The sequence below is a fragment of the Myotis brandtii genome, unplaced genomic scaffold, assembly GCF_000412655.1.
Source record: "Myotis brandtii unplaced genomic scaffold, ASM41265v1 scaffold208, whole genome shotgun sequence".
In the NCBI taxonomy this organism is placed as follows: Eukaryota; Metazoa; Chordata; class Mammalia; order Chiroptera; family Vespertilionidae; genus Myotis; species Myotis brandtii.
In genome coordinates this window covers 1,993,778-2,020,882 of record NW_005357764.1, presented here as the reverse complement: position 1 = coordinate 2,020,882, position 27,105 = coordinate 1,993,778, and the positions used below count along the sequence as shown (strand labels likewise).

General features: G+C 43.4%; 1 protein-coding gene across 3 annotated transcripts in view; it reads left to right on the top strand.

Moving 5' to 3' along the window:
* The window catches only part of ZNF346 (zinc finger protein 346), a 27,263-nt gene extending 481 nt beyond the window's left edge, over positions 1–26,782 (top strand). The window contains exons 2-7 of one of the 3 annotated variants that reach the window (XM_014539077.1): positions 3,345–3,448; positions 4,263–4,355; positions 7,826–7,970; positions 11,746–11,976; positions 20,096–20,189; positions 22,965–26,782. In XM_014539077.1, the coding sequence (XP_014394563.1) occupies positions 3,345–3,448; positions 4,263–4,355; positions 7,826–7,970; positions 11,746–11,976; positions 20,096–20,189; positions 22,965–23,010 (713 nt within the window). In that variant the 3' untranslated portion in view covers positions 23,011–26,782. The remainder of the gene's footprint in view (positions 1–3,344; positions 3,449–4,262; positions 4,356–7,825; positions 7,971–11,745; positions 11,977–20,095; positions 20,190–22,964) is intronic. The other 2 variants (XM_014539079.1, XM_014539078.1) reach the window with 2 other exon arrangements.
* The last annotated feature ends 323 nt before the right edge of the window (positions 26,783–27,105 follow it).

The window sequence follows — 27,105 nt, the reverse complement described above, 5'->3', positions numbered from 1 at the left end:
CCAGGCCTGCACCCCACCGGCCCGGGCGCCGGGCATCCAGGCCAGCTCCTGAAAATCAAGACTCCTGCGCGCATGTGGTCAAGGGTCTTCTCGCGCTCAGGCCGCGGGTGTTCCTGCCCCGCCTTCCTCACTGGCCGCAGCGGTCCCTGGCTCGTGGACTGCAGTCCCTCTCCACACCCTCTGTGAGACCTACAGAACCATCCCGCCAGACTTCTAGCTTCCTCGCCATTTCTCCCTGATTCTCCATCGCCCCGGTCTCCAGGCTCCCCCACCCGTAATGTCTCTAGCCTCCTTTCTCTCATGCCCCAATTTCCAAGGGGTCTAGTAGGCCTTCATACCCCCATGTTCCTGCTGGCTTTGGTGATGGATGGAGCCCTGGCTTAACCCCCCTTTGTAGTTGTCTGGTCTCTACCCTTTTCTGAGATGGGGGCCAGGAATCTGAGAAAGAACCTTTGCAGCTTGCTCTGCCTGTTACTTAGCGGCGGGTAAGATGGAGATAGAGGAGATGGAAAAAGCTGGCCTGACCTGGTTGTGTGACCCTCTTAACAGTCCTTGGAAAAGCTGGCTGCTTAACTACCCAAAAGAACACCAGCTCTCAGGGCTTCTGTGCTAATCCTGTCAAGTAATCTGCAGGGCAGACTGCTCTAATGGTTTGTGCTCGCTGCACAGACAAATCTTGAAAAGTTTAATATGTTTACCTGTGAACTGATGCCCCCTGGAATAAAATGGAGTTTTTTACCACAGCCAAGGACTATATGTTTCAGTTTGGGGTGGCACACAGACCTATACCCTCGTATATACATACTTCTCCAGTTTAAAAACTAGTCTAGCCTGATTACTAAATTATTATGTACAAATTTGTGCCCTCCCTCCCCCACAATTTTTCTCTTATTTCACAAACATTCACTGATGCCTGCTCTATTTCAAGACTGTTTGGGTGTCAGAGGTGAGGAAAAAACTGTTCTTGCCCTGGAGGGGCTTGCAGTCTGGTCCAGGAAGCAGACACCACAGCAGTTTTATTATAATGTGGGTATAGTGAAGAGGAATGCCTAAGAGTTGGGTGCACACAAGCAGAGGAAGTGACCTTTGTCCTCAGAGGACATAGAACACAGTGACTGCGTTGAAAAGTGAACTGTCTCTATGTGTGTATGAATGTACAGTGTCACACCAGTTCATTTCCCTAGCCGCCACACTTATACAATATTTATATGAGATCTAGGTAGATACCTATAGCACCAGTTTCTACTCACATTGTTTTTTTCTCTTTGCACTTTCATTGAGTTATAATTTACATATCATAAAATTCACCCATTGTAACTGTACCGGGAATTGAACTGTGATCACCTGGTTTGTAGGTTGACACTCAACCATTGAGCCACGCCAGCCGGGCCATTTTTAATTTTTTGAGGACCCTCCATATTGTTTTCCATGGTTTTCCAATCTGCATTCCTACCAACAGTACACGAGGGTTCCCTTTTCTCCACATCTTCGCCAACACTTGTTTGTTGATTTATTAATGATAGCCATTCTGACAAGTGTGAGGCGATATTTCAAAAAGAATGTTCTAGCCCTGCTGGTGTGGCTCAGAGGTTGAGCCACACCTATGCACCAGGAGGTCACAGTTTGATTCCAGTTAAGGCACATTACTGGGTTGCAGGCTCGATCCCATGCAGGAGGCAACCGAACGATTCTCATCATTGATGTTTCTATCTCTCTCTACCTCTCCCTCTCTGAAATCGATACAAATATTTTTTTTTTTAAATGTTCTAGCCATGGCTGGTGTGGCTCAGTCAGTTAAACATCCTCCCACGCACTAAAAGGTCACTTGTTCGATTCCTGGTCGGGGTGTTTACGGGAAGCAACCGATCCATGTTTCTCTCTAACATCTATGTTTCTTTCTCTCTCTCTCCCTCTCTCTTCCTCTCTGAAATCAATAAAAAGATATATTTTTTAAAAGAATGTTCTAGTCTTTTAATAATTAAACCCCAATACAGTTTTCTACCCAATTCTGTGTGTCCCATTATACCAATGTAAATTTAAATAATTAGAAAATGCACCTGGCGGGTATAGATCAGTTGAGCATCAACTTACGAACCAGGAGGTTCCATTCCTGGTCAGGTTACATGCCCGGTAGGGGGCATGCAAGAGGCAGTGGGTCAATGATTCTCTCATAACTGATGTTTCTATCTCTCCCACTCCCTTTCTCTCTGAAATCAATCAATAAATTTAAAAAATGCTATTGATCTTTTAGTGGAGCAATTTTGAAGGTTGCTTTATTTTTTTTCTAATCTTTATTGTTGAAAGTATTACATAGGTTCTCCTTTTTCCCCGTTAACCTCTTTCAGCCCGATCCTGTCCCTCCTGCCCCCCAGGAAGGTTACTTCATTTTTAACTCCACAGAAAATGTTCCACAAATAATAAAAAGATACAAAATGTATGATTATAATAAATTTTTTAAAAGGACAGTGAGAAAATGATTCCCTTGTCAAGTCTTTCAATCCTTCCAGTTCTTTCAGGGAAGAAGTCTCAGTTGGGTGCTACCTTGTCATAACACCTCTCTTCCCAGTTGCTGCTCTCTTATTGTTCTTTTTAGAGAGAGCTCCAAGCCACTGTGCCAGTATCTGGCTAAAATTGTTTCATTTTTATTGCTACCCATTAAGTTTGTGATCTAAAGATTTCTTTTTAAAAGAATTTACTTGTACAGCATGGTGACTGTAGTTAATAACTGTATATTTGCAAGTTGCTAAGAGAGTGGATCTGAAAAGTTTTCATAAAAAGAAAAAAAATTGTAACTGAGTGGTGATGGATGTTAACTAGGCTACACCTGAAATTAATATAATGTTATATGTCAATTATATCTCAGCTTAAAAAATATTAAACAATTTATTTAGAAAATGAAGTTGGCTTACATAAAATTAAAAAGTAAGTAATAGTATACACGGTGTGAGAACATAGCATGAGTCATGAAAGCAGAAGGGAAAGAGTGACTGAGGTTTGTCAAGATATGGCATTCCAGCCAGAACCGGTTTGGCTCAGTGGATGGAGCGTCGGCCTGTGGACTCAAGGGTCCCAGGTTCGATTCCAGTCAAGGGCATCTACCTTGGTTGCGGGCACATCCCCAGTGGGAGGTGTGCAGGAAGCAGCTGATCGATGTTTCTCTCTCATCGATGTTTCTGGCTTTCTATCCCTCTCCCTTCCTCTCTGTAAAAAAATCAATAAAATATATTAAAAAAAAAAAAAAGATATGGCATTCCATTACTCAGTGCCTGCATTTGAGGCACGGTTCAAAGACAATGCTATTGAAGCAGATTTTTAACTCACAGATTTTATTTTCCTCTCTATAGTGGAGCATATGATCCAGAAGAACCAGTGTCTCTTCACCAACACCCAGTGTAAGGTTTGCTGCGCCTTGCTCATTTCAGAATCTCAGAAGCTGGCACACTACCAGGTATGCCATAGTACCTTTAGAACTGCTTTACTTTCCAGACCTAGCTCCAAGCCCCCACTTCTCCCAACTTGCACTGTGAAGTGTAATTCCTTCTTAGCTACCCAGATGTTTCCTCCATGCATGTTGACTGTAACTTGAAGACTAACTTAATTTTTCCCAAGTCCCATTTCTCTAATCTAAGTCAGAATCATTATACTTATATCTTCCCTTGTAGCTTATACAGTAGAAAGTATGAGCTTTGGCTTTAAATAGACCAGAGTTTGAATCACAGCTCTGCTACTCATCTTGGGCAAAAATCCTCAGCATCTTCAGCCTCTGTTTTCTCATCTATAAGATAGAGATGATGCCCTAGCTGGTTTGCCTCAGTGGATAGAGCATCAGCCCACAGACCAAAGGGTCCCAGGTTCGATTCCGGTCAAGGGCATATACCTCGGTTGCAGGCTCAATCCCCATGGGGAAGGCAACCAATCAATGTGTCACTTTCACATCGATGTTTCTGTCTCTTTGTCTCTCCCCCTCCCTTCCACTCTGTCTAAAAATCAATGGACAAATTATCCTCAGGTGAGGATTAAACAAAACAAAAACAAGATAGAGATGATGATAATTTTCTCATAGCTTGTAAAGATTAGATTTGACAGCATGTAAAGTGCCTTGAGCAGAGTGGGAACTCCATAGACTAGGTTTCTTCCCACACCCTCTCCTGCTTAAAAGTTTTATGAGGATGAATCAGGTGAAAATCTAGTAAGTGTTTTTGAGTTCCTTAGATATGAATTGGCATTTGGCTATCTTTTATCTTTTTCCTGGGTTCTTACAGAGCAAAAAACATGCCAACAAAGTGAAGAGATACCTAGCAATCCATGGAATGGAGACATTAAAGGGGGAAATGAAGAAGCTAGACTCAGATCAGGTAATCCAGCTGCCATGTTGATACTGCTTGCTTCCTGATGAAGCCAGCAGACAGGTTGGTGTGGTAAAAAGAGCATGGGCTTTGAGTCTGACTTGGCTTCAAATTCCAGCCCTGTCGTGTGACTTGGGCAAGTCTTATTACTTCTCTGAGCCTTGATTTCTTCCTTTATCAAAAAGAGGATGCTAATATCAACTATGTTTTAGGATTTTTCCAAACTAAAATGAGGGAAAGAAAAAGACCCCACATAGAGCCTGGCACATAGCAGGAGCTTAGTAAATGGAGCCATTGCTATGTATTACCACCCAGTGGTTTGATGGAGTAGAACAAGAAGCTGCCCATTCACTGCTTAAGGAAACAAAGTGGAAGGAGGCCAGGCTGCTTTCTTGAGATCAGGGAAAAGAGCTGAGCTCAGCACTTGAATGTTTTGAGACAAGTGGTAGGAACACTTTATCAGATGCCTGCTCTGATAGAGATGTAAACACATTTGCTTTTTGGCTTAGAAATAATGTGGGAATTATGCTGAAACAACCCAGAATCCATAGGGGTACTATAATTTTTATTCCATAGGAGGCTGTGCAAACATGGGATAAGAAACTAGCACTGGCTCTACAACTTACTGGTTAGATGACTTGAGGTAAATTACTTAACCTTTGTGTACTTTACCCATAAAATGGCGATAGTAATTTTCTACCTCTTAAGGGTATCATAAGGTAATTTCAATTCCTAGTATATACTCAGTGAATATACAAACTGTGCCTCCTATTATAGGTTTGAAGGGCCATGCTCATCCCTTCTCCAATTCACTAGACTGATCCCCTACTTGCCCTTCTTATAATTTAGAATTCCAAAAGTCAGGATCTAACCAATGCTACCCCAATAAGTTCAATAAAAATTAAAAATAGCTCAGTCGGCATGGCTCAGTGGTAGCGCATCAACCTATGAACCAGGAGGTCAAGGTTCAATTCCTGATCAGGGCGCATGCCTGGGTTGCAGGCTGGAACCCCAGTGTGGGACATGCAGGAGGCAGCTGAGCAATGGTTCTCTCTCAAGGTTGATGTTTCTATCTCCTCCCTTCCTCTCTAAAATCAATAAAAATAATACTTTTTTAAATAATAATAATAAATAGCCCTGGCTGATGTGACTTAGTTGGTTGGGTGTCATCTCATGCCCTGAAGGGTTTCTGGTTCAATTCTCAGAGCACATGCCCAGGTTGCAGGCTCCATCCCCAGTAGGGAGCATACAGGAGATACCCAAAAGATGTTCCCTCTCACATTGATATTTCTCTCTCCCTCTCCCTTCCTCTCTCTCTAAAAATCAATAAACATTTTTTCTTTTAAAAAAAAAAAGGAGCCTTACCAATATGGCTCAGTGGTTGAGCATGGACCCATGAACCTGTAGGTTATGGTTCGATTCCTGGTCGGGGCACAAGCCTGAATTGCAGGTTCGATCCCCAGTAGGGGTCATGTAGGAAGCAGCTGATCAGTGGTTCTCTCTCATCATATCTCTCTCTCCTTCTCACTTCTTGTCTCTGAAATCAATAAGAACATATTTTTAAAAAAAGAAAAAGAAAAAAAATAAATCAGGATCAACTCTGTGACCCTGAGCAAGTCACTTCACCTCTTTGTATTTCAGTTCCTTCAACTTGGGTGGTCCAGTAGTTCAAACAAGGTCACAGGCTCCTCCCCCTCCCCCAATTAAAGAATTTTCCAGCCCAAAATGTTGATAGTGCCAAGGTTTAAAATGTTGTCTTGCCCTAACCGGTTTTGCTCATTGGATAGAGTGTCAGCCAACGGACCGAAGGGTCTCAGGTTCAGTTCTGGTCAAGGATACATACCTTGGTTGCAGGCTCATCCCCAGCCCCAGCCCTGGTTGGGCTCATGCAGGAGGCAACCAATCGATGTGTTTCTCTCACATCGATGTTTCTCTGTCTTTCCCTCTCTCACTCTCCCTAAAAAGCGATGGAAAAATATCCTTGGGTAAGATTAAACAAATAATAATAATCCTATATAATAAAAGGCTAATATGCAAATCGACTGAACGGTGGAACAACTGGTTGCTATGATGCATACTGACCACCAGAGGGCAGACACTCAACACAGGAGCTGCCCCCTGGTGGTCAGTGCACTCCCACAGGGGGAGCGCTGCTCAACCAGAAGCCCTGAGCCAGGCTCGAGGCTGGCGAGCAGAGCGGCGGTGGCGGGAGCCTCTCCTGCCTCCACGGCAGCACTAAAGATGTCCAACTGCCGGCTTAGGGGAACAGGCCTAAGCCGGCAGTTGGACATCCCCCGAGGGCTCCCAGACTGCAAGAGGGTGCAGGCTGGGCTGAGGGACCCCACCCCCCAGAGTGCACAAATTTCATGCACCGGGCCTCTAGTAATAAAAATAAAATAAAATGTTGTCTTGCCCTGACCAGTGTTGCTTGATGGTTAGAGCATCAGCCCAAGCACCAGAGGGTCATGGGTTTGATTCCCAGTCAAGGGCAGGTACCTGGGTTGTAGGTTGAGTCCCTGACCCCAATGTTTGGGAGGCAACCAATTAATATGTCTCTTTCACATCGATGTTTCTCTTCTCTCCCCACCTCCTCCCTTCCACTCTCTCTAAAAAGCAATGGGAAAATGTCCTCAGGTGAGGATAACAAAAATAAATAAAAAAATTAAATGCTGTATTGCCCTGGCCTGGTAGTTCAGTTGGTTAGAGTGTAGTCCTGATACACCAAGGTTGCGGGTTTGATCTCCAGTCAGGGCGCATACAAGAAGCAATCAATGAATGCATAAATAGGTGGAATAGCAAATTGATATCTCTCTCTCTCTCTTTCTTTTTCTCTTTCTCTCCCTCTCTCTCTCTCAAATCAATAAGTAAAAATTTAAACACAATGATCTACTTGTTCGATAAACCCTGAGCCTCTGCTGTGTGCCAGACTCCAGCAGGTTGCTAAGGATAGGAAACAAAGTCAAACAGTCCATGCCGTCCATGTTGAAGTTGAGTTCACAGAAAAGTCTCCCAAGCTATTACACTGTCAGTTTAGGGTTACAAGTGGTATGCTAGAGAGGTCTGTTTCATGTACTCTGGGAGTATGGGGGAGGAACAAAATTAATTTTTCCTGGAATAGTCACACAAAGTGGCTTGATAATTGTTTATTGAATAATTTTCTTGAGTAAAAGTCTCCCAGAAGATGTTATATTTAATCTGGGCCTTAAAGGGTAAGTGGACATATGCCAGGCAGAAAAGAAGGAAAGATCATTCTAGGTAGCAAGAATGGCCCACACAAAAAGTAAAGTAACAGAGCATAAAGTGGGGAATGGTGAGTAGAGCCTGGGATGAGTTAGCTGGAGAAGAATCCAGAAAGGTAGGTTGGGGTAGTGTGTGAACGGGGCCTTGAATACCCATTCTCCTGTGGGCAATGGGGAACCATTTAAGATTTTCTGGCCGGGCAGTGACATGTTCAGACCTGTGTTCTTTCTCCCAACCAGAAGAGCAGCAGAAGCAAAGACAAGAACCAGTGCTGCCCCATCTGTAACATGACCTTTTCCTCCCCTGTCGTGGCCCAGTCGCACTACCTGGGGAAGACCCACGCAAAGAACTTAAAGCTGAAGCAGCAATCCACTAAGGTGGAAGGTACTGGTTTTCCTGAGTAGTGCTATATCGGGACCCCCCTAACCCCATTCTTAGGGCACTAATGCCAGGTGCTCCCAGAAATTATCACTGGGGCCACAGACTTGAAGAGGTTGAACTGCTTTTGGGAGCCCTTAAAAATATTAAAGTAGACCCAGCTTCATTGAAATGCAGTCTCAGAGTTGTACTCACCTAACCTCTCTTTATTTGGTTACATCAGTTTTTCTCTGTAGAAGCGTCTTAGCCCTGAGTTTTTGTTCTGACTAATAATTCGGGAGTGTCAAAGTCTTTCAGGCCATGCACACCATGACAGCATTCTACTTCCAACCTCTCCCACTTAGATTTTTTCCTCCCAGCATCCACCTGCACTTATTATCATATGTTCCAAGTTGAAAGCTAAAACCTAGTCTTTTTTGTGTGCTCAGGTTATGCCCTGCTCACTTTAATCTTCAAAGGTGCCTCTTCTCAAGACAGGGACTTGCCTTTCAAAGCTGAATACTTCAGTACTATCACTATTGCCCCATAAGCTGTGTTTGCAACTGCTATGAATTCATTCCCAGTATAGTGACTTCTAAAGTAACCCCCTTTATCTTGTCACCACTGGGGCTCTTGATTTCATCTCATTAACTCCTGACTTTCTGGGATTTTTTAACCTCTGCTAACTGCAGTTAGTCAAGAGTGAAAATTCTTTGATCTTTATTTTATTTTTTCTTGGCAACTTTTGCTTCTCTCTTCATTTTGGACCAAGAAGTAGATTATACTATCTATAATACTTATTATCCTTTTTTATATTATTGTATTATGAAAACAAGACAACAATGTTTTGGAAGGCTTTGAAGATAGAGTAAAAAAATTCACTTATAATTATACCTTCTTATCACACCCAAATCTAGTTATTCATGCTATGAAGCTGGGCTTTGAACTCACAGATGCCCAGGTTTAAATCTCAGGGCTGTTATTTACCGTCTATATGACTTCATGCCTGAGTTTCCTCACCTTCACAGGTTGTGAGGATGAAATAATATATATAGAACCTAGGACATAACAGATGCCCAGTAAATGACAGCTGCTATTGTTAGTATTATCACCATCATTAAGATAGCCAGTGAGTGGCATTCCCCACATCTAATGCAGTAGTTGGGCAGGCATCTACCACCTGAGCCTATTACTAACAATAATTGCTTTCGTTAAAGTCAGTGTTGGTACCATTCATGGCACCAAAAAAACTAAATATTAGGCCAAGAGAAACCAGCTTAGGAACAGAACTTTGTAAGGTCACTCACTTATCTTTATATGGACTTATCTCTCCATAAATAGGAAAATTCCCTGGAATATGCCTAGTCCCAAGGATTCCATATTCTGAAAGTTATTTTCCATATCCACTTTTGGCCTTTGCCACATGCATATATGTTTTTTTATATAGTTGTAATTGTCATGCATGTATCCTGCTTTTACTTTTAGTTTAAGCACATTTTCCTGTTATCACATGAGTTTATTAGTATGTTTCTGAAATTAAACATTTTAAATGTAAAAGTGATATAAGCATGTAAAAAATATGGAAAATATTGATAAGTGGAAAGAAAAAATGCCCATAATTTTACCATTCAGAGGTAACCATTGTTAACATTTTATAGTACTGTTTCTACTATAATCCTTTGCTGTGTGTGCGCGTGTATGTGTGTGTCTGTATCTGTTTTATGTATATCTAGATTGAATCCATGTATATGAACATATAAACATACAATACTTTAAATAATCTTGTTTTTATAAAAATGATGCATACTCATTATGAATAATTCTAGTTCAAACAATGCAAAAAGTACAAAGAAAAAAGTAAACTTTCACCCAAATCCTACCACCAAGAGAAAAACACTGTTAATATGTTGGTGACTTTCAAAATACCAGAACACACATATAAACTGTGTATGTGTCTTTTCACAATAATATAATTATATTGTGCGTGCAGTTTTCTTTTATACTCTTTTCATTTTAATTTAACATTTGCATTTCCTCATGTTATTAAGAACTTTTTTATAAACATTTTTAATGACTAGAAAGCATCTCATCATACCACATTCAACCATTCCTCTAATGTTTTTCCCTCTCTCCTTCTTGGTATTTATAAATAACTCTATAATAAACATCCATATAGAATACTCTTTCCATATTTCAAGCTGTTTCTTGAGGGAAGACTCCCAGAGGTCTCATTTTTATTGGATGTCCATTAAGTAGTTCCTTTAACTTTACTTAAGCATTTGCCTCTGATGCTTCTCTTCAGTATCTTTTAAAAAATGACCTTTATATCAACCATTATCTCTTTTCTGATGTCAAAAATCTACATTCATTGTAGAAAAGTTGGAAAATACTGAAAAGCCCCTTTACTTTATGCTTTTGGTCTTTTTCCATACATCACCAGTATGTTTTTGTTGCTTTACAGAATTGAGAACATAAGAAACACGTTTCTGTATAACCTTTTCTTTTTAACTCAGTACCACATGCTGAATATTCTCTCATATTATTAAATATTCTGCAACACATAAATTACTTTTCAAGTGACTTGCTGAAACAATGACCAAGGAAAATCAATGGCCAGAGAAATTGAGAGTCCCTATACTGGAAAATCACTGTGGGAAAAGCCAGCAAGTTTCTTCTGGCTTGCTAAAAATTCTCAAAACTTCCCGCATTAAAGTGGTACCAAGATGAAAGAGCACCTCAGACATCTGTGAGTGCTGCTGAGCCCCCCACCCCTCCTCCACCATTGGTGGAGGTTCTAGCTCACATTTTTAAAGCAGTGGTTACTAGATCCACACCATTCCAGCCATGTGGCCTCATTAGTGAGTTATGGCATCCACTCTATATGGCAGCAGCATGACCTGCAGTCAGCATTCGGACATCTCTTGATCCACAGGAGGTTTACACATATGCCCATAGCAGGCTCTGATTAACAGAATTCACTAACCAACACCAGGGATTTTTCTGAAGGTGAAAGCATGAACTGTAGCCTTCAGGTCCCCTCACCACACTCTGGCAGCCTGGCAGAGCAAAGAGGGCATGGTCTTTGGATCACACAGACTTTGGTTCCACTCACTAGCTGGGTGGTCTTGGGCAAGTCATTTGTCCTGTGAGCCCTGGTTTTTCTCTGTAGTGTAGCAAAATGATATACTCGTATACCTCATGGAGCAGTTCTGAGGACCAAGGGAGAAAATACATGTACAAAGCACATAAATAAATGTCAATGTCATCCTCTTCTCTCCCCACCTTAGCCCAGAAAGCAGTGTTGCCCAAAAAGCCTCCCAGTATAGTTGCCTTTTCTAAATGACCCTGCAAGCCCTCAGACCCTCAGTTTCTACATTTGCACATTGCCTCCCAGCTCTGTGGTACTGGGGTACTGTGAGGATGGGAATAAAACACCCAAACTTTTTATCCCACTTGCTGTGAAGTTCTGGGGAATTCTGAAGGATAAAAAGACTGCAAGCATGTACATCTCTGGTCTGTTGTCATTTACAACTTGATAGTAGAAGTGCAGAACCTCCTCAGAACGTGAGGAAATCAGGAATCGTGTTCCTAAAGTAGTTAACGCTATTGAACAGATTAGCTCCCCCAAATCTTTGCAGTTTTCTTACTCAGAGAAGGCTTTCACTGTGTGATTCACCCTGGCAGGGCCCCATGTGCAAGTGTGATTAACTAGTTACCAGTCTTCATTTGCATTCAGTATACTCAAAAAGCCTGGCACCTTCTGGGTTTTTTCATTGTTTCTGTTTGAACTCTCTCACTGCAGCTCTGTCGAAACGCCTTACAAACCCTTTCCTTGTGGCCTCCACCTTGGCCTTACACCAGAATAGAGAGATGATAGACCCAGACAAGTTCTGCAGCCTCTGCCACGCGACTTTCAACGACCCTGTCATGGCTCACCAACATTATGTGGGCAAGAAACACAGGAAACAGGAGACCAAGCTCAAACTCATGGCACACTATGGGCGGCTGGCAGACCCTGCTGTCACCGACTCAGGTAAGGAAGCCCAGCTCACACCCATAGTTGAATCAGAGCTGGACCACCAAGGCTATGCTTTTCCTCCTTAGGTCTCTTAGGGCAGACATGGCAAGCTCAAATGCCTGCAGAAGCCAGATAGGAAATTTAAATAAGGGAAAGAGCCTGGAGGTGATAGATCAGCTAAAAAGTGCATGCCTGACTGAGCCAGCTCTAGCCAATTATTTCCAGTTTTTCACAAGAATCTAGAAGCCAGATTTGAATAAGAATTCTTATTTTTAAATGTGCAACTAAATTTTTAAAATGTTAAGTCCTGTGAGATTTGGGCCAAGGGCCACCAGTTTGCAACCTCCGATTTAAACTCTCTGTCCACATTTTTCGTGTGAAGGCCTCAGCTGCTTCTGCCAGATTTTAGAGTGTCCTCAGGGCCCCTCCTTTCCCAGCAGTTGAGGCCTGCCTGTATTCCTAGGATAACATGGCGAAGACCATTCTGACTAAGAATATTAGCTGCTCCCCTCACCTCAAGATGCTCGCTCATCAGCATCACAGGAGTGAGCATTCACAAAAAATTGGAAGCCCTTCCCATCACAGTAACTACTCACTGCCTATAGTGAGGGAGGGGAAGAGAAGAGAGATTATTTTTTTATTCGGTCAGTCATTATTTATTGAGCACCCACTGTGTTTCTTCATTGAGGTATAGTAATGACCAGCACTGGCACAATTCCTGTCTCATGGAGCCGATGTAAACTTTTGTGTTGGTCCTCAGGGTTTCCTCCCTAGGCCATGGAGATCCAGCACCAGATAGTCAATACTTGAGGCCCCATGGCATCCAGGTACTAACATCTTGGCCTCAGGGAAACTGATTCTCAGAATCATCTGGGTTCTTCCCACAGTGCTGAAGAGGTGAACATACAGTTGTCTTAGATGTTCCAGATCACATATGGGCAAGGGGAGGGATCATGGCTCTCTAAAAACTCTCCAAACCTGAAAGCAGCCATACAACCCAGGTTGTCCTTGGGCAATACTGACACAAATGAGAAGGTGCGAAGCAGTGGCTATGAAGCAAAGTGGGCAGCTCTTGAGCAGGGTGCCAAGGATTGCTCCACCAATGCCATTGAAAGACCCTGCTTTATAAACCTGTTCAAAATTGGAGCCCTGGCCCATGTGGGTCAGTTGGTTGGGCATTGTGCCCATGCACCAAAAGGTTGCTGGTTCGATTCCCCAGTCAGGGTTCATGCCTGGGTTGTGGGCTCAATCCCCAGTAGTGGGTGTATAGGAGACAGCCAATCAATGTTCTGCCCTCACATTAATGTTCCTCTTTCTCCCTCTCCCTTCCTCTCTCACTAAAAATCAATTTAAAAAAAAATTTTAAGACTTAATTTGAAAGGGATCACTGGTATCTACTTACCATTCCCACATACAGGCAGTGCCTTCCCCTTTAATAGGATCAGTATCATGCTGAGGAATCTGGAAACCTAGATCCAAGTTCCTTAGAACCCCACTTCATGACATACCAGGCTAGATTTGAATATTTTGGCCTGTAACTGATAGGAACATAGCATCCAGCTGGCATGACCCAGGAGTCTCTTGCAGCTGACCCTTCTTTGCTCTAGCTCCTGCTTCTCCTTTACTAGGCCCTGCCCTTCCTTATTATCTCTTCTCTACTGACAAGACACAGGCACTGCAATGTTTTTGGGCTGCTTATCTTAACTTGTAGCCATTCTGTTCTTTTATCTCAAGCCAAAGCCTCCCTTCTATATCTACACTCCTCCATTTATCTAAATTACATACGTAATCCTAGAACTATAGCCTTGATCTTTTTTTTGCTTAAGGCATTTGCTTTAAAGGTCAGCCAAAGTCTTTAATGAAAACCTGGGCAGAGGAGTAAGGGGCATCATGTGCCCCTTTATTTAACACTAGAGGCCCGGTGCATGGATTCGTGCACCGGTGGGGTCTCTTGGCCTGGCCTGCGGGGAATCAGGCTGAAACCGGCTCTCCGACATCCCCTGAGGGGTCCCATATTGCAAGAGGGCGGTTCTCTGGTGACACAACCGGAATTAGGCTCCCTCCTCCCTGGTTTTAGGTGCATCGCCCAAGAACCACCACTGCCAAGTGACTGCAGCTCGGCAGCTCCTGCATTGAGCGTCTGCCCCCTGGTGGTCAGTGCACGTCATAGCTACTGGCTGGTCAGCTGGTCGCTTAAGCTTTTAGATAGATAGATAGATAGATAGATAGATAGATAGATAGATAGACAGACATTATAATTTAATCCCATGGCATTTCTATAAATAGGCATGGTTTTCCTACTTCACAAATAAAAAGATGAGACTCAGAGTGATTTACTCAAGGACATATAGCTGATATACCTGATGTTAATCAGTGTCTGGTCTCTAGCTCTGTCTGGTTTCAAACCTTCTTCCTTCTGCCTCCAGCTCTGAATGTACTTAGCAGAAGGCTTTTTGGGTACAGGTTAGCCACAGATGTACTGAGCCCACCCTGACCCTTCTTACTCTTAGTATTGAACTAAGGTATGCAGGCAGTGACTTCAACTTTCTGCCTTAGCAAAAGATTGTTGACTTCTTTTCCCTGCTGGCTTCAATTCAGTCGAAGCTTGTTCATGCATTCCTTCCTTCATTCAGTCAGCTATCCTATATTTACAGATGGCTCTGGTCATCCAGGCCTTAGGCTAGATGCTCTCACATGTAATTACCTGATTTAATCCTCACAACAACTTTGTTGTGCAGGTTTTATTATCCCCATTTTACAAATGAAGACATTAGAATCAGAAAGATGAAATGATTTGTCCTAGGCCCTACACTAGGCAGTAGCAGAGCCAGCACTGAAACAGGTCAAGTTCTATGTTAGGTCCAGAGAATAGTTTCCATGGGGCTCCTGGCAAGTGTCTCATGACAATTTGGGTCAAATGTGAGATGTCCAGGGGTAGATGCGCATCTACTAAGCAAATCAAACAAGGCTTGGTTTGCTTTATACTCCAGGCTCACATTCCTTTCATTTACCCAATAACTAAAACTAAAACCTGCATATCATTAAGGCAGCCAAATCCTTCCAGCCTCCAGAGCACTCAGCATCTCCTCCAGGTTACTGAAATCCTCTGCTTCACCTCATCACTTTCTTTCCCTACTTCTGACCTTGTCTCCTACACAAAACAGGTCTGCTTTCTCTGCCCCAGGCTGAACCCTCAGTTTCTTCAATCCCTATACATAGGATGGTTCTCAGGTCTTATAAAAGTTATATGTAGTCAAGACATATTTCTTGATCTCTTAATATATGCCAGCCATTGTATATATGGTAGTAAATAAGGGGTATTGTCCAAGTTCTCATGGAACTTGGAGACTACAGAGAAGATAGGCATTGAGCAAATAACAAGTGTGACAAGCTTTACAACAGGAAATAAATGGGATACTATGGAGTTAACCTAATATGAGGGAGCAGGGGTCAAGGAAGGCTTCCCAGAGGGCAAGGGGGAGACATGGGGCAAAATGATGCTGGGGAGATGAGCAAGTGTACATTCATGGCATTGTGTGTTATATTAAGGATTTGGATTTTTATCATAAGAGCACTGAGAAAACATTGACAGTGTAAGCATTATTCAATCATTGTTACAAAGTGGAGAATGGTTTAGAATAGGGGGGAAGAGTAGTGGGGAAAGAACAGCAGTGAGACAATTGTAGTAATTCATAGAGGAGACGACAGGAATTTGGACTAAGATAGCAGTGGGGGAGGTAGAATAAATGGATTTGAGATGTATTTAGGAAGTAGAATTGTCGGACTTAGCCATTGAATGAGAGAGATGAAAGAAAAGGAACAGTCAAGGATGGTGCCCAGATTTAGTCTTAAGCATTTTGGTGGGTAACCAGGTTTTGTCAGCTTGAATTTAAACTGCCCATGAGAAGAAGATGTTGATGAGGCAGTTGGATATATAGGTCGAGACCTCAAACAAGAGGTCTGAGTTAGAGATATTGTCATTTTAGTAGGTTAGAAACTTAAATATTGGTAATTCCATATATTTTAACCTAATAAGTGGCAATTGAAGTCTGGGGAATGAATATGATCCCTTAAAGACTTTAGAGAGAGCCCTAGCCAGTTTGGCTCAGTTGAAGAGTGTCAGCCCAAGGACTTGAAGGGTCCCAGGTTCAATTCCGGTCAAGGCCATGTATCTCGGTTGCAGGCTCAATCCCCGGCTCTGGTTGGGCAGTGTGCTGAAGGCAGCCAGTCGATGTTTCTCTCTTTTTGTCTCTCCCCATCCCTTCCACTCTCTCTAAAAATCAATGGAAAAAGATCCTCGGGTGAGGATTAACAAAAAATAAATAAAATACATTTTAAAAAAAAGTTTAGAGAGAGAAGAGCTAAGGATCTGAGATTGAGCCCTCTGGACATTCTGTCACATGCTACAACATGGATGAGCCTTAAGGACATTATACTAAGTGAAATAAGTACAGACAACCAATCTTGTCTGATTTTACTTGTATGAGATATCTAGAGTAATCAAATTCATTGGGTTCGGGGTTTGGGGAGTTCTTTAATGAGTGTGACTTTTCAGTTTTGCAAGATGAAAAAGTTCTGGAAATAGGTTGCACAGCAATGTGAATATACTTAAATATGATGAAAACACAAATTTCTCTAACCAGACCTATCTTTTGATATTACTGAATTGTGCACTTAAAATGGTTTAGATGGTAAATTTTCTATTGTATTTTACCACAATTAAAAATAAAATAATAGCCCTAGCTGGTTTGGCTCAATGGATAGAGCGTCAGCCTGTGGACTGAAGGGTCCTGAGTTCAATTTCGGTCAAGGGTACATGCCCGGGTTGCGAGTTCGACCCCCCAGTAGGGGCATGCAAGAGGCAGCCAATCAATGCTTCTCTCTCATCATTAATGTTTGTATCTCTCTCTCCCTCTCCCTTCCTCTCTGAAATCAATAAAAAATATTTTTTTAAATAAAATAATAAGGAAATAAAAAGAAAGAAAAAGTTGCACCCTCTGGAATGCCACTATTAATGGTGGAAGTCAAACAGGAGTTAGCAAGAGAAGGAGCCACCAGAGGACAGAAAACAAGAGTGTGCATGCTGAAAGCCATGGGCGGGAGATGTTGAAGAAGGGAGGAGTCACCAGTTTTCTCGGGAGCTGTTGAAAGCTCAAATAGGATGAGGCCTCATAAGCATCCATTTTGTCCATTAAATTTAGATATAAGGAAGCCACCATTGGCCTTGGAAAGGGTGTGCACACGCACGTGTGTGTGTGTGTGTGTGTGTGTGTGTGTGTGTGTGTGTGATGGGATAGGTTGCAAAGAAATTGAAAGGCAAGGAAATGGAGAGACAAGTGTAGACAGGTCTTTCAGAAGGCTTAGCAGTAAAAGGAAGGATATATATGTGCTTTTCCAAATAAGCCAGATGTTCAAAAGCCAGCTCTAGTGACTTACACTTTATGAAATCACATGGGTAAACAAAAATATCAAACATGTAAAATGAAAAGCAGATGATAATTGATAAGTACTGGACAGATATTGTTTTGTGTTTTTTTTTAGAGCATTGATCAGTTCCTCTGAAGACATGCTTATTGGGATATATATGTGCTTTTCCAAATAAGCCAGATGTTCAAAAGCCAGCTCTAGTGACTTACACTTTATGAAATCACATGGGTAAACAAAAATATCAAACATGTAAAATGAAAAGCAGATGATAATTGATAAGTACTGGACAGATATTGTTTTGTGTTTTTTTTTAGAGCATTGATCAGTTCCTCTGAAGACATGCTTATTGTTTTTTTTTTTTTTTTTTGAGAGAGAGAGGGGAATGGGGAAGGGAGAGAGAGAGGGAGAAACATCGATGTGAGAAAGAAACATTGATCACTTGCCTCCCTTACACACCTTGACTGGGTCTGAACCCACAACCTAGGCATGTATTCTGACCTTGAATTGAACCCACAACCTTTTGGTGTATGCTCCAACCAAATGAGTCACGCAAACAGGGCTCAAATGACCATTTTGAATCTAGTTTACGGATGAGTAGATAGTATGTTGAGATCTTGTACCTCACAAAGGAGATAGAAGAGTTAGAGACATATGAAGAATGGGGGCGTCATGACCAGAGGGAAAATCCCAACTCTGACCCCAGGTCAACCACTTAACTTTTCTGGGCCTGATTCCTGATTTGAAAAATGGAGATAATCACCTATCTTACATGATTATTGTAAGAATCTAGAGACATATACTGTATATCCAAAATTCTGGTGTGGTGCCTAGTGCTTAATAGATAATAAGAGTAGGCTATTGTAATCTGGGTATCAGTGACTCTTAGCCACACCAACCCCAGGTCCCATTCTTGGCTTGGGGGCAGGGTTGTTCTAGTCCATTATGCATCTTTTCCATGTTAGTGTTGAACCATGAATTCTGGCCTTAAATGTCTAAAAAGGACCTGAATTCTGATTGCAGGAAGTTTCTCCATAAGTGAAGAAACAAGGAAAACAAACAGAACTGGAATATTGGCTAGCTTATTTGAGTAGAAGAGATTGTTGGTATTCTCAGAAGCTGCAGTTGCCATGAAAGGCTGCTTAAAAGACTTTGGCTACCTCTACCAGCATGATTCATATAACCCATAAGAGTGAAATAATCTATATATATATATATAAAAGGCTAATATGCTAAGTGTCCCTCCTACCGTCCGACTGGTCGCTATGACATGCACTGACCACCAGGGGCCAGACGCTCAACGCAGGAGCTGCCGAACTGCAGTGACTTGGCAGCTGCAGTTCTTGGCTGATACACCCTGAAACCAGAGAGGAGGGAGTCCAATTCCTTGTGGGGCTGTGCTATCCCACCTTCGGCCGTGGGTTACGTTGTTGCTGGGGCACTTTCGGCCCCGAATCTGGTTTACTGCACACTTGTGTTTGCGTTCCACACTCTATATAACAGTAACTTTGCAGAGTGCCCTCTCGCACTCTGGGACCCCTTGGGGAATGTCGGAGAGCCGGTTTCGGCCGATCCCCGCAGGCCAGGCCAAGGGACCCCACCTAGCAGAAGGACCCCTGCTCACTCAGCAGATGCCTTTCAAGCCACAGCACCACCCCAGGTGCAGCTGCTGAGGAGGGACCATGGGAAGTTGGCTCCAGGGCGTGTCTGGCTCAGAACGTGTCTGGCCTGTCTCGCCCAGTCCTGCCCCGCTGGCCACCCTCTAATTAATTTCCTTTCAATGTGCACGAATCCATGCACCGGGTCACTAGTAATAGTGATAAAAGCGTACATTTGTTGAACACTTACTTTGTGCCAAATGCTTTTATTTGAGTAATTCCAATAACCTTATGAGGTTGATACCAATATTGACCTCATTTTATAGATAAGGAACCTGTTTCAGAGAAGCCTCACTTTTGCAAATGAGAAAACCAAATCTCAAAGAGATTAAGTAATTGGCTATGGTCCTAAAGGTAAGAAATGATAGAGACTTTTTATTATAAGTATTATGGTTATGAGTTGTAATATAATTGGTTTACAATTGAGAAAAGCTGAGGATCAGAAAGGGGAAGGGAGTCAGCCAAGGTCATATGAAGGCAGAGCCAGGATTCCAGCCCCATATTTTGGCTCCTGGCCACATTTCTCTACTAGACAATGTGGAGAAAGACCACTTCATCATTGGAGCAGCCCTGGTAGTGAGACAAGGTGTCTGAGAGCCCGAAGGTAGAAAAACAGATCGATTTTCATAACAGGCATTTTCATTAATTACTGTTATTGCAAGCCCAAGGAGAGTGGCACCTTCCCAGAGACCCCTGGGCAATGGGCATTCTTAGTGAGCTACTTAGCACAGTCAAGGTGGAAAAGACACTTACACCAAATGTCACCTCTTTGTTCTGTCAATCTTTTATTTACTCAACAGACACCTACTCTGGACCAGGTGAAACACTGGGACTGGGTGGCCCAAAGGGGAAAGAAGAGGTTTACATCTTCAGGGTGCACTTAGGCACATAGCATATGCCTCCTGAGCACTGAGGCCTTCAGGATTCTCATCATGGCCAATCACCTGACCTCATCCCACCCCTCTGTCCTCAGAAGTACATTTGCATGCACTGTCAAAGCAGGTCCCTTCTTATTGGATAACTAAGCATCTTGGCTTTTATGTGTGTTTCAGCCGGGAAGGGCTACCCATGCAAGACATGTAAGATAGTGCTGAACTCCATAGAACAGTACCAAGCTCATGTCAGCGGCTTCAAACACAAGAACCAGTGAGTAATCATTCTTTGAAGTTCAAGGTCTGCAGTAGGAGCTCTGGGCTTCTGAATCAGAATAAAGCCAAGTACTCCTTGCCTAAAAGGGAATCCTGACAGCTTTTTCTCGGCCAATAGATCAGTTAATAGAAAGAAATATCTCCTCTGCAAGTTTTTCTCCCATCAGCTTCACCCTAGCTTTCTCCCCTCCTGGGCTGAAAGTTTTGGTAAAGAAGCATAGACAATTTCCTTGGTGGTCTCCTAAGAAAGAGTACTTGAGGGAAAAAAGAGTACTTGGATTTCCTGGCCTGTAGCAGTTGGACTAGGGAAGTCTTTTTTCACTGGTCTGAAGACCCTGTTCTTCACTACCATCAATTCTGTGACAAGAGCTCCCTCTACAGGTTATTACAAAGTATTACCAGGTTCTGTCATTCATTAATCAAAGATTTATTGAACACCTTGAGTAGTTAGTAGCCCCAACAGATCCAACCCCTGCTCTCAAGACCTTACATTCTGATAGGAGACAAAACATAAGTAAATAACCAATAATTACAAATTATGTTAAGTTATTTTTAAAATATTTTTTTTTATCGTTGATAGTATTATAGATATCTCCCATTCCCGCCCCCCCTCCTCCCAGCCCCTACCTGGCCTCCCAGGTCTTCACTACCCTATTACCAGTGTCCATGAGCTATCATATAAGTATATAAGTTCTTTGGTTTATCTCTTCTCATCCTGTGATAAGTTCTTTGAGGGAAGAGATGAACAGAGAGTTGGCTATTCATGGTAATCTTGAAAATGACTAACATTCTTTGAGCACCTGTTCTGTTACAGGCCATATGCCAAGCAGTTTCTCTCTCAGGTAATTCTTAAGCAACCCTTGGAGGAAGGGATTATTATTCTGATTTTACAGAGATAAGCAACCACCACTAAAAGTGAACCTATTCCCTGCCGGCGTGGCTCAGTGGTTGAGGTTCGACCTGTGAACCAGGAAGTCACGGTTCAATTCCTGGTCAGGGCACATGGCACATGCCCAGGTTGTGGGCTCGATACCCAGTATGGGGCATGCAAGAGACAGCCAATCAATGATTCTCTCTCATCATTGATATTTCTGTCTCTCCCTCTCCCTTCCTCTCTAAAATCAACAAAAATATATATTTTTAAAAAGCGAACCTATTGAGGCAGAGCCATAATTCAAACTGAGGCTTATCTGGCTTACAGCATGCTCCTTCAGGGCATCATGCTGACAGGGAGGTTGTAGCACCACGCGAGATTGAAGAGGCTAGGGTTCGGCCAGGGAGGGCCCTCATAGTTATGTCTCACCTCTCAGAAAGGAACTGTGTAGTATGGACAGTGTGTCACAACATAACCTTCTGAGGTAGAAATTATCCCCTCATTTTACAGATGAGGAAACGGAATTTCAGGCAGGCAAGTCTGCTGAAATGATAACTTTGACTTCAGTATTTGGTTCTGCATTACTCACCGAGCCAAATGAATTAAAGGTGGTAGAAACAGAATGTTGGAGTCAAAATGTCCTTGGTCCTCTCTACTCTGCCTTAGGTCTCCTCTCCCACACTGCAGAAGGTCTTTCTCTTTATTTGTAGATATGTCTTTAACTGGGAGGACTCTTGAGATTTCTCTTAGATATGGACTTGAAACAAGCTCCAGCAACCCCGCTTCAGGCTCTCTCCTGTTTCAGCATGTCTGCAGCTTGTGACACCTTGACTGGTGGCAATTTCACAGACATTCTGGAGCCAGCCAGAGCCCTGTCCTGAGGCTACCCATACTTGAAAATGCTAGTGTTGTTTACTATTTTATTCCTATACTTTCCAGCTGTGTCACCTTAGGCAAGTCAGTAAACCACTCTGAGCCTCCAGTTCCTCTTCTGTAAGATTATAGCTATAATCTCATCTAATTCAAAACAGCAGCTCTGAATTAGGACCACCCTTTTACAACCCAAGGAAACCTAATGTCAGGTAGGTTAGGTGACTTGCCTAGGATACTTGGAATTAAAACCAGGTTTCAAACCTCTTTGATTCCAAAGCCCATTCATTTTGCTCTGCCACTTCCAAATGGAGCTCATTACCCCCACCTTCTGGGATGCTGTGAGGGTTAGAGACAATGTAGTTCAAGTACCAATAAGGGGAGCTATTTGAGATGAGCTTGTATCCACTCAGCAGATACTTACTGACACCTAGTGTGCCAGGCCTTTCGATTTGGACACTGGGGCTACTGTAGGAATCAAGACCAATGCTGTTCCCGGATCCTTTGGATTCCCCTCTGGTGGTAGAAGCAAATCCATAAACAAATAAGTCATCAGGTGGTACTAGGTGACCAGAGTGGGATGGAGAGTGACAGGAGAGCCACTGTAGATTCTGTGTGAGGAGGAGAATGGTCATTCTGTACCATTCAGGTCCTGTGGGCCCTTCAGGCAGAATAAATGGTGTGCTCTAGTGGGAAGACATGGACTGGTCTGCAATCCTGAATCTACCACACTTAAAAGCTTTCTGTGGGCAGGTCACTTACACTTTCTGAACTTTAGTTTTCTCATATGTAAAATGGAGGTGCTGTTCCCCACCCCTCCTTGCAAAATTGCCATGAGGACGAAATAGGATGCTGTAAGCAAAGCATCCATTATCGTGCGTAGTATATTGTGGCCCTCCATAAAAGGGAGCTGTCCTGTTTGTCAGTCCAAGGCCCAGAAGAGGTGTCTACCATTAGAATAAGCTACCTAGGGCACCATTACAACCACCAGAAACTGACCCTGTGCCTTTGTTCCTTCTCATATTACAGGTCACCAAAAACAATGGTATCATCTCTGGGCCAGATTCCAATGTAAAGACAACCCATTCGAAAAGACTCAACTACTTTGGAAGACTAGAGGTGTTTCTGTCCAGCACCCCAGGTTGAATCAGCCATGAGCCAGCCTCCTCCTGACCATGACAATGGTCAGCCCTTGGCTCCCTCTTCCTCCTTTCTTACATAGACCTGAGGAATAGGCCACAGGCAGCCTCTGATTGGTCCAGGCAAATCCACCCGTGTTCCTCTCCTTTGGAATGGGCCCTGAAAGTCAGGACAAAGGGGGATTTTTAGAGGACTTGGGTTCTCACAGGGTAGTAGTTTAGAGGATGGCCTTTCCCCTTCCCTGGCCCTTCTAGGCCACATGTCATGAGGCTCCAGTCCTGTATTTCCTCTGCAAGTCAGTTTTGGACCACTCCTTGCAGCTAAACAACTGAGCTCTCCTGGGCTCTAGGCGTCTTCAATGAAATTTGGCACTTTCATGCCATACCTTGGCCTAGGCAGGAAAGGGCAGATGAAAATAGCTGCCACACGGAAGCTTAGAGATAATGTGACACTCACCCTCCCCCAAAAATGTGCAGACTTTCCTAAGCCTGGGACCAGATGCTGGCCAGTTGTATAGGTTTCTGCCCACTGTGAAGTCTCCTCCTGGAGCAATGCTACAGTCCTGGCAGAGTGTTGCTGTCCCTCCTGCCCCTTCTCCACAGTTCCTGAATGGTGCTAAGGACCTGCAGCAGCTGGAGGCAAGCTAGAGCTGGAGAAGGCCTCAGTACCTAGTGGGATCATGGAAAGGCTCCAGTGGGGTCTTTCCTCTGTGTCAGAGGTGCTCTGACCCAGTTCACATGGGAAAGTCCCCATATGCAAGTTTGCTTGATGGTTCTTGAGCCAGCCAGCTCAGAGATTCATTGCTGCCCATTGGCCTCCACTAGCTCTTTCCTTCCCCATGTGCAGCAGACCACCTGCTCAGGTTGCTGTGGTGCTACCCCTCCCCCATCACCCGCCAGGAGATTCCTGGGTACCAGGTAAAGAAAGGAGGGCTGGCACAAGTTTCCATGGTGAGGAATCAGATGTTCCCCAGGCCCCAAACCTAGATTTCTCCAGCTCTGCCATGCTTTATGGCCTTGGACTTCACTGGGAGTATATTTTTTCTTATATCTTTCAAGCAGGAATTCTAGGGAGTGGTACCATCAGAGGCCCTCCTTCATTGGGCCAAAGAAGCCCCTATTCTGCTCTCATCACCTCTGCCTCCCACTCCCTATCCCTTGCCTGTGAAATGCCTTTAGTATTGTGTGTGGGTATGTGCTTATGCTCTGTCTCTTGGTCACTGAAGCATCTAAATAAAGAATTTATCCCATGAGCCAGACTGCAACTTAACAGAACTAGGACTTGGGGCCATATTGCCATTGGGTCTAATATGTATATCTTGATCCCTCACCCTTATCCCATTCATACTCCACAGTCCTAAATACTGGTCTTAGGAATTGGGACAGAGAGAGGCATCCAAATTGTTTGGCAACCCTGAGGAAGTCTTCACACGTGCCCTAAATTCAATAGAACCTCATCTGTTCATTCACCTTCCCCGTAATGGAGAGCCTCATGGAAGTCTCTAGAAAATGTAAACTAGTAACCTGCTTTGCTTGAGAGGATTATTCTGGCTGCTATGTACAGAAGGGATGTAGGAGAGCAGGAAAGGACACAGACAGAGGTCAATGGAGGCTGTGTCCAATATGGCTCTTTCCAGGCTAACCCCTTCAGGGCAGAGACCTAGCCTTGTTCATCTCCACTTCCCTGATATACAGAGTGGTGTGTCATGAAGTGTTTCTTGAATGAACGAGTGAATGAATGAATATGCATAAGGAGAAATGGCCCTGGTAATTCTTGGAAGAACCTTTTCCATGACCCAGAAATGAGCTGAGAAAGGAGTATGATGGCTTCAGGAGTCCTTTGTCCAACCTTTGTTTCAGACGGTCAGATGTGAGGAAGGTGCTCACACAGCTTTAGCTCCCATTCTTCACTCAGCAAACTGTTCTTGAGCACCTGCTCCAGGCCAGCTGGCAAAGACCCTACACAGCCCCAAGTGTGGATTCTCAGCTCTCAGCTTCCAAAGCCCAGACTGTCTCAGCATTTTCCCCAGAATCCTTCTCTCCCACCCAGGATGTCAGAATTGGGCCCATCTACCAAGCAAGGAAGTGAAGTGAAGGGCAGAGGAATGGTGGGCTGCCATACCATGCCATACTCTTGGCCTGCAGGACCGCTTTGGATTCAGGAGTCCCTGCCAGCTGTGTTCCCAGCCCCGTTGGCATGGGGATACAGGAATGAACACTTTTCTTTGGAGAGCTTACCACTGTTAAAGACCATTATGGCAGTGGTCAGAGGTTCATACTGGGTGCTGTGGGAATGCGCAGGATGCAGGCACTAACTCAAGCCAAGGGTATGAAAAGCTGGAGAAGTTGGGAAACCAGCATTTGATTTGCATAACAATCTTTTGAACTAGGTGATGGTATTCTATTTTCTAGAAAAGGAACAAGGCTTAGAGAGGTGAGTGATTTGCCCAAGGCCTTGCCACTAAAACGGCAAAATGGGGAGTGGAATCCGGTTGTCTAGATTCCTATTCCAGAACCCTTTCAAACAAGGACCAGAGTCCTTCCCACATGACCCCCTGGCCTGCCTCACCTATCTGGCTGGGTCATGGTCTCAGAGCGAGCAGCCACTCAGGGCAGGGTAGCAGCAGCACCCACAAAACAGGTCACACAAGGTTCATTGATTATTTTATATTCCAAGCCCCCTCATACTTCTCATAATTTTACCCAAGATTCTCAGTGTATTCGGCTCTAATTGTAACTGTGAGAAACTTGCAATGGCTAGCTAAAAAGGAAATTTACTGATTCACCTAATGAAAAAACTTGGTACAGGGATGGCTAGACCCAGGTTCTGACAGTGTCATTAGTAAGAATTCAATCTCGCCATGCTTTCTTCTGTGTGGCCTCCCTTGGGCAGACTGCAGAAAGTGGCAAGATGGCCACTGGCAGCTCTAAGCTTATATCCTGATAGATTAGCAACTGCAGTGGGAAGAACATCTTTTTCTATTAGTTCCAAAAAAAATTCTGGGACTGACTCATTAGCCAGCTTGGTCCAGTTCCCATCCCTAACCATTCACTGTAGGTAGGAGAAATGGTGCTTTGATTTGGGGCCTGCAAAGGAATGAGCTCCACCTAAAACTGATTGACTGAAAGGGAGAGATGTGTCCCTAAGAGAAGAAAGTGTAGGGCTCTCTCCAGGCTAAGGGAGAAGATTGGGTGTAGATGGGCAAAAATAACTTGTCAGCCACACCAGAAAGTGTCTTTATTTAACCATTTCTTTTTTATTTTTACCCAGACGTTTTGAGATACAGGATACAGTTAGTAATGTGCGCCAATTTTTAGAGTACAGTTTGCTGAGTCCTCCTCACATATGTGTATTCATCTGGGCATTCACCCTCCAGATCAAAATACAGAACATTGCCAGCTCCCCAGAAGGTTCCCTTGTTTCTCTTTCTAGTTAGTATACCCCAGAGGTAAACACTATTTTGATCTCTATCACCATAACTTAGTTCTGCTTGCTCTTGAATTTTATAAAAATGGAGTCATACATCCATTTTTGCTCAATATTATGTCTGTGATTTCATCCATGTTATTGTGTATATCAGAAGTTCATTTTTTTCATGCTGTGTGGTAACTCATTATATGAATACACCACAAGTTAGCCATTCTGTTGATGGACAATTGGGTTGTTTCTAGTTTTGAACTATTATAAATAAAGCTGCTGTGAATCATTTTGTCTGTGTTGTTTGTTGTACATGTGCACGAATATACCCAGGAGTGAAATTGCTACATCATAGGTAGGTACATTTAGCCTGTCTAAATACTGCCAAATGGTTTTCCAGAGTGTTTCTACCAACCTACATACCCACCTGCATTGTGGGGGAGTTCCACTTATTCCATATCCTTGCCAGCACTTGCTAGTTTTGGTCTCTAATTTTGGCCAGTCTGGTGATACCTAGGAATTTGAACCCAAGGATCCTGACTTCATACCAAAGCCACTCTTACTCTGTTCACCCCCGAGATCAGGTTTGAATTTTTCTAGCCTAGAATGAATT